The 8392-nt window shown below is 39.3% G+C and overlaps 1 protein-coding gene across 1 annotated transcript; it reads right to left on the reverse strand.

Moving 5' to 3' along the window:
* Positions 1-5197: 5197 nt before the first annotated feature.
* On the reverse strand, positions 5198-8122 carry LOC129248169 (carboxylesterase 1E). The gene is made up of 3 exons (XM_054887626.1): positions 7006-8122; positions 6054-6515; positions 5198-5994 (listed from the first exon to the last, which is right to left on the reverse strand). Exons 1-3 carry the CDS (start codon positions 7951-7953, stop codon positions 5281-5283), a joined length of 2124 nt encoding a protein of 707 aa, XP_054743601.1. The 5' UTR covers positions 7954-8122; the 3' UTR covers positions 5198-5280.
* Between the last annotated feature and the right edge of the window lie 270 nt (positions 8123-8392).

Consider the following 8392-nt stretch of genomic DNA (forward strand, 5'->3'; position numbering starts at 1 on the left):
CAAACATTAAATTATGTGGACTGTACCATCGATTTAAATAAAAATTTCATGCATTTTTCTGAATTTTACGTGTGTTTTTTTGAAAAACTTTCCTATAGCTCTTAAAAAATCACCCTTTATATTTATATTATAGGAAGAAGCTTAAACTTCGTTATTAATGAAACCATTCAAAGCTCTCTAAGCTCTCAAGTCTCTTAGTTAAATGTAAATTAAAATCTGTTAATATTTTAAACCAATAAATAATTATAACCCAATTCAGTCATATTGCTTTTAATCCAACCATCCCTATGTATGTATGTTCCCTCAGCAGCGTCAATCCCTCTCCTACATTTATCTACTGTCTCATTCACTCTCAGAGGCATCTCGTTGTTACGTTCTTTGCTGCCACTGTTAAATTGTGTGCAGCGAGATTCAAACTCTACCATTCCCTCATAATCAGCTTACTTAAGCCAACACTGCTTTATTCTTTACTTTTCATTTTCATTTTAATTTCCATTATCTGTTACTAGCCATTACATTATATCAATCAATCTCATTTTACTTTCGATACTCACTTCGTTCACTCAGTTACCAGACTCTGCTTTTCCTTACACTTATTTGTTTACTCTACAGTAATTTAATTCAACAAATCTGAATTCCACAGTCGCTGATGATAACAAAATGTGGTCAAGGGCAGCAGGGTGTGCTATGCAAAAAAGCGTCTTACCGAGAAAACCACTGCACTTGACTGAATTTCTAAAGAATATCGATTACGATTACCAGCGAAGTATTTGCTATTTTTTATTTATATTTCTTTTTTTGGTTTTGTTTTCCTAACTTTTATTTTGAGCAAATTATTGCTGCAAGGCACCACAACAAGAACGGGTGGGTTATTGCTACAGAAAAGCACCTGCCCATTTCATTTTGCCAATCAATGCCAGTACCCCTCAGACATTTACAGCATTTACAGCGGATTCATTGCCTAGGCAACGATGCCAGCGAAAATTTTCTGGTACAGCTAGCAGCACTCTCTGGCTGGCTGCGTGACTACCTCGACCGAGCTTTTCTATTTTCCCGCTTTTGTTTGCGTTATGGATTTGGTAAGCTTAAAGTGGCTTCGACGTTCGGCTTCAGCTGCAATGGCGCCGTCGTTGTGACAACACTGACACCAGAACATCACCCGCACCACCGTACACCAACAAACCCTACATGGAAATCGGCTTTGTTGTCATCAGCATCTGCATTCATTTCTCCGTTCTTATTATGGTTGGCAGCCGCGCTAGCTTTGACTTACATTACTGCTATTACTGTTTACTGAGAGATTCTGCTCAAAGCTGGCATGAGCACCCACCGCAGGGATGTGGTTATTTGCATTCTAAAGCGTAAAATATTATTTTTTGCCTTGTTTGAGTTTTAAGCCAAAAATTATTTTTCAGGAAGTTGTGGAATTATTCTTCCAAGCGTCGTCAGTAAGCGGCTCTCCTTTCATTGTTTTAACTTTACTGTCACCTTTCATTGTTTACGTTATAGGTATAAATCGGCCAGAGTTCTTGTTGTCGTTATTTACCTATTGACACAGCAATTATTGCGGCCGGTTGGCAGTGTCAATGTTTCCTAATTGTGAGTAAATTTGTTGGTTTAGCCTTTTCAGTGATTCTGTTGTTTGAGGGGTGCCCTTGAAGATTTTTTAGGCCCATTAAAATAACTAGGAGTCTTTTAAGGAAATTCACAACATTTATTTTTTTTTTTGTTTGCGGGACGATACGTTTGGACGTTTCTCTTAAGCTTCCGAATATCAACATTTGGTTTTTTTGTCTTTTGTTTTTGGAATCAAAAAATCAGTGTAGTTGGATCACTGGTAGCTTCACTACTCTTGTTGAGCTTAAATTTAGAGCTTTGGCCAGCTTCTTGCAAATAACAGGTGCTAGCAGGTAATGCTTTAAATATTTCAATTTATTTTTAATTATTTTTAATTGCTATTGAGTTAATAAGGCACCAGAAATCTTAAAATTATTTGGATACCATAATTTAATTATTTATTTCTGAAATCAATAAACAATTATTCTTTCCGACTACATACTACAGTAGGTTCTGTTTTTATGCGGCTTTTTTTATGCGGTTTTGAAATAGTGCGGTTTTTTTTTAATTAAAAAATGCATGTCGACTTATCGGGAATTGTACATATAAACAAGATTCTAAACCAGCTAAGCAAAAACTCATCACAGATTACATCAGAAATGCTAACCCTACAAGTATGGAACCGCCTGCATAACCATCTAGATCAGACGTGTACATTTCCTCAAGTGACGAAAGTGATTTTACGCCAAATCCTAAATGAATGCGCAACATGTGGGTATTGTCTGATTCTATTTCTGACGTAAATTTATTTTTCGATTCTGACGTTTCTTAAATAAAGATATAATTTTCAAAAATACAATATTTTGTTTGTGCGATTTTATTTAATTATTTCAGATTCATGCGGTTCTTAACACTTTTGAAACGTATCTATAGTTTTACTATAGAACTGGTAGCTTTTTTTATGCTGTTTCTTGCGGAACGTATCTACCGCATAAAAACAGAATCTACTGTATATATAAGTAATAATAATCCTTTCTTTTCGATTTTTCCGTTGTATTCGTTCCATAATATGAAATTCAAGGTTTTAAGGTTATTCTTACAACAAAGTTACCAAACATGAGCTTAAAAACGAAAAAAAAGAAAGAGATTGGTTTAGATAATGCCGTTAAAGAAAAGGTTAGTTACTAAGAGAGCAAATTGAGAAACGTGAACAAGAGATGGGAGAATATAAATAGCAGATGTAAGGACAGAATGACTAAGGAAGTGTGTCTTGTTGGTAGTGGGAGCAGGGGTATGTGACTATATTTAATAAAATCTCTTTCATCTATTATAATTTAAACCAAAGAGACAGTGACAAAATCGGTCTTCCACTTTGTAGTTGTTTAATTCGAAGTAAGTAGGATTCATGTGACGGGGCAGGACCAGTGAAAGTCAGTGAAGAGTGAGAAAACTTATTGAAAACTTTTTAATAAAAAAGTAGTAAATAGTAAGTTGAGAATAAAAGCGACAGCAAAGTTCGAGCAATTTCTTCTTATAAAGGGATAGGACAGTACGCTTTAAATAAAATGAAGTCTACGTGCCTTAAAACTGTAGAACGCAAATCAGAGGCAACACCCAGATATTTGATTTCTTGAACCGATTGAAATTTAGCATCAGTGTGCTAGGATAGAGACAAAACAAGCAGCTCACTTTATTTCACACTACCACAGCACCAAGCACATCTTTCTGTCGAAAAAAAGCATTTGCACGAAAATTATCATTGGAAAACCACGTTTTTGTTAGAAAAGGTGATTTTTTTAAAAGACAAAATAGATAAAACATCTAATTAGTATCTATTTTTCAAATATGGGCCGCGGAAAGCACTGCAGTGAAGAAAAAAGGACAATTATTAAAAAATGCTTGAGGAGGGCAAAACCTTCGCCGAAATACGTCGGTTACTGGACTGCTCAAATAAAGTGATTAGTAATGCCAAGAAATTTGCCCAAAAACTAGAATCTCGTAGACGAAAACCTATTATGTCGCCATTACTCAATTAGTTAGACAGCGCAAGAAGGAGCCATTCAAGCCAACAGCGGAGCTTAAAAAGTACTTAATTTTGCTGCGTCTGTTGAAACCATTCGCACTCGACTGAGAGAAAATAATTTGAACGCTTGTAATCCGAGAAAAGTTCCGCTTTTGACCATTAAACACGCTCGTTTAGCTGCGAAATTTGCTAAGCAAACACTCCAATTGGCCAGTGGAAAAGTGAAGAAACATATTGTGGACAGATGAGAGTAAAATCGTGTTGGGAGGGGAGAGACTGGTGATCGTAGTTACGTTAGGAGAGCACCAATTGAAGAATATAGACCGATATACACGAAAAAAACCCTTAAACACGGGTGTTCCAGCATTATGATATGGTCGTGCTTTTCCTATTATGGAGTAGTGCCGATTCATTGGATTAGAACGATCATGGATCAGCACGTCTACGTTGATATCCTGCCAAATGTAATGGTCCCATATGCAGCTGATGAAACGCCATTAAAATAAGTCTTCCAGCGTGACAATGACCCCAAGCAAAAAGGCTGAAAATGACTTGGGGACAACGCCATCAACGTCCTGGAATGGCCCCCCAGTCTCCAGATCTCAACCGAGTTGAGAATTTGTGGACTGATGTTATATAGAAAGGCAGTTCTGGCCCTTTGGATGGTTTTAAAGGAAAGTTGGGAGAGAATTCCGATTACTAGAAGCCAGGATTTAGTGGATTCTATTCAAAGGCGATGTGCGACCTTAATTGCCAATAAAAGATACTCAACAAGGTATTAACACGCTAGTTAAATAGTATAGTTATGGATGAAAAGTACTTTTGTTTTACATTTTTAATTTAATTTTTTGTTTTCGCCATTGTGATTGAAATAGTGATATTTTTGTTACCGCCTTTTTTGACTGAAATAATTTATTAAGTGAATATATTTTCAAATATGCAAGAAATATGGGGTCTCTTTTTATTAAAAATATGTTGATAGATTAGTTAATTAAGTAAAATTATTTTATGTTAAAAAAATTGAGTTCTTTTCACATTTTTTAAAGTTTGAATTTCGCAACGCCTTACGGTGCTATTATTTTCACAGCAGCTGTATATATAATTGGCGCTTATCTCCTTAACTGTTTGACCGGTAGGCGGTACTGCAATTTCTATTGCCACCTCGATGTATTTCCAAAAACAGCGGAACTTATAACTTTACATCGCACCAAACGGCAGATGCTTTTTTATGAGGAGAGGATTTAGGTTCATGTAACCCACTTTATTTAAAACTGCCTTTGGGTCTTTTACATAGTTGAAAAGCTTAAAGCTTCCGTACCTTTGTGGAAAAACTTCAAGCACCTTAGAGGAAAACTGAGGGATTTATAAAAGTTTGACCGAAAGAACTTAGACAAGGCAATTTGTCTTTTAGTGTCAAGGATCTGATTTTTTTAACTCACCTTTGCGTTTTTTACATATTTGAAAAGCTTAAAGCTTCCGTAACTTTGTGTGAAAATTTTAAGCAAATCAGAGGAAAACTGAAAAACATTTTCCAATGAACCAGCGCATTTATTGAACTACCGCACAATTTGTTAATATAATTTTGTGATAGCGTTGCCAATGCGCCACCTGAACCAATAATATATAACTTCTGACTTTTATTTAGCAAAACATTAATTTATACATACAGTTAGTTACAAAAAATTATTCAGTGTTAATTATTACCCCAGCCCAAGTAAGCCTCCTCCGCCTCCGGACTCTCTTTCTCTGCTTCTATCACCTCCGCCCAGCACACCACCCAGAGTATTTCCAACTCCACCAGCAACACCACCGTTACCATTGCTTTTGTCGCCTCCTAAAACGCCGCCAACGCCACCCAACGCACCGCCAACTACTCCCGTAACTGGTGATAACACACCGCCCAAGCTCTGGCAAGTGGTTGAAGTCAAGGGAGTCAGTGAAGCACCCAGAACTGAGAGCTCGCAAAACCGAAAGTCACTGCCCGCACTTAGCTCGGAATCAACCTTTATGAATGGAATGCCTTTGCCGGTTACGCGTTTGAATAGCGAATCTTCCACTGATTTCTTCTTATCCTCATTTCCAAATACTTTTGCAAATTTCACCAACATATCGATCAGGTTCTTGCGCACCTTCAGGTCCTCTTCACCGCTTAGTTGTGCTTCTGGTATGGGGTTCCCAAACAAATCATTTGCATCGAACATATAACCGAGTTCATCGCCATGTGCCACCACTTCCGGATTGCTATTCGCGGACTGCTCGGAAACAATCGGCAGACCGCGCAAGAAATTTATGCCTTTCGAGCGGGTGCCATTGTATTCGAAACTGTATATGAATGAGGGCGCAATTTGTGACCAGACTTGAGTGGTTAATACGGCGGGTAGATTGAAGAGTATATCGGTGGTGGATTCAATGACCTGCAAAAAGGGTATTAAATTAAATGTGAAAACTAAATCAAAACAAATTTATACACAACCTTTGATAGCACTTGATCCAGATTCAGCGTTTCAGGAACTTTGAGCAGATCATTGAGTGTGGGCGTTAAAGCCGACGACAGTCCAGGCAGCACGGGTTTTGCGATTTCACCCGTGATACCGTCGATATGCAGGAACCCGGTCAGATCCTTCAATGCATCGGTTAGTGAATTGAGAAATTGTTGCACAGAGCCAAATATTCGATTCAGCGTATCAATGCTGACAGCATTCGCGGTTTCATGTTTTGTAACACCCGTTAACAGAGGTATAGGCGTGAAATTACCACTGCGCAGCTGCTGTTCCGGCTCGCCTACAATTAAGCTGGGTAGCGCGCGGCCATCATTCTCTCCCTCAACATGCGGCGTGAAACCAACATTGCCTGATAGACCTTTGACTAGGGCACGGCCAGCTAGGCGTTCTGTTTGGATTTTTGAATCGTTCTGTATAATTTCTTCGGCTGATTTCTGATACGATAAGAAAAGGAGAAATCTTCGGATGAAAAAAATACTGCTTTTTAAGGTGACTACGAGGAAAGAATGTCAGATCGATGACCGATTTTAAGGGAAACAAAAGAGTATTTGGTAAAAATTTATGTTTGAAAAACAAGCGTGGAGCAGTGCAGGAGAAAGCCCCAAATGGAGGCTTATTCGAAATGTTTTGAAAATCAGTCAAAAGTGGCCTTCAAGAATTATATAAAAAATCAAAGCAACAATTTAGCAACATCACCAGTTTAATTGAATAGAACAGTTATCTTTCTCCTTGGAATTTAAAAGCAACCCGTTTTCTTGTCTGATTATCGCTTTCGTTTATTCGAAAGCATTTAAAATAATTTCCAAAAACAACTTAAGTGCGCATTACTTTTTTTTTTAAGAAATATATTTCAGTTTCACTTTCCTTCCCCCATTCAGCTTCTTTCAGAAACGCACTCACACACACGCACATGCCAATATATACCTCTCTCAGGCACTGCACAATCTCCAGCTCGTTCAGTGTGGGACAGCCATTAATGTCCGCCACCTCTTCCACACTCTGCACCGGTTCCTTATCGGTTGCGTATTGCGAAAGCGCTGTACCCGACATCGCCACCACACCCGACACATCACCCGCACTACGTGCTGAACGCGACATTGACAAATACATTGCGCTCGCCGCACCCGAGCCATGTCCAATGGCCTTGATTTGTTTCGGGTCACCACCGAAATGATGAATGTAGTCTTTGACCCAGCGCAACGCTGCCGCCATATCGAAGATCGCTAAATTACCATCGAATTCTTTCGTACCATCGCCCATAATACCCAAAGAACCGAGACGATATTGTGGCGCTACGACTATCACACCCTGCTGCGCTATAGGTGTGGCATCGTACTGAGCGGCAGAACCATAACGAAAACCACCCGGATGTATCCAGACATATACCGGTAGACCGGTCGATTCATCCGGCATACGCGGCGTATAAATATTCAATAGCAGACAATTCTCCTCGCCCACCACGCGATGTGGATTATATGGATCGGGCTGTAGGCAGGGAGGTCCATGACGTGTGGCATTGATGTCACCTGCCATGCGCTTATAGACGGGACGCGCATAACGCAACAGACCAATTGGCGGCTCTGCGTAGTGCATGCCGAGGAAGGAATAGATGCCGGTGCGTTGATTGCGAAAGCCTTCGACGCGTGCATCGCGATTGAAGGTGCGCGTAAAGACCACCGGATCGTCGGGTGGTGGCGCCTTCGATTGGCGGCCACCCACTATACGTTTGACGCGATTGTGTTTTTCCCGTTCGATCAGCGACGACGCATTACACAAAGTCAACGCACATGCGAAGAGTATAAAAATAAAAAGCGGTTTAACTGCTTCACGGCTAATAAAGTTCGATTGAAATGATTTCATTAGCGACGGCATAACGACGAACTGAAACAGAAAACTGAAATGTTTAGCACGCGAACTCGTTTTTATGTCTGCTCGTCAGTTGTGCAGCCGTCAAGTGTTGGCGTTGAATATCAAGTATTAACTGACGATGAGGCTGGTACATGAAGTAGCGTTTCGCCTCAGTGCTTAGCGTGCGAGCTACCGGCTACAGCTGCTGTCGCGTATTTGTTACTGTTCGCTTGGTGGGCAATTCGAAGTGATTGCGGACAGCGGAAGGGCAAACTGATTGCCTGTGCTGAATGCCGATTAGTTTCAAATTTTATTACATATATTATTTTTGCCGCTTTTTTATTTTGCTCTGCCATTTCGTTGATATACCATATTTAATTAGCTTTTTGCATTTGGTAATTTTATAAATTTACTTATCTTTGAGCTCATACAATGATGTGAGTTTGAAAGTATTCGAAAAAAA

Source organism: Anastrepha obliqua, chromosome 5 (assembly GCF_027943255.1).
Source record: "Anastrepha obliqua isolate idAnaObli1 chromosome 5, idAnaObli1_1.0, whole genome shotgun sequence".
Taxonomy (NCBI): Eukaryota; Metazoa; Arthropoda; class Insecta; order Diptera; family Tephritidae; genus Anastrepha; species Anastrepha obliqua.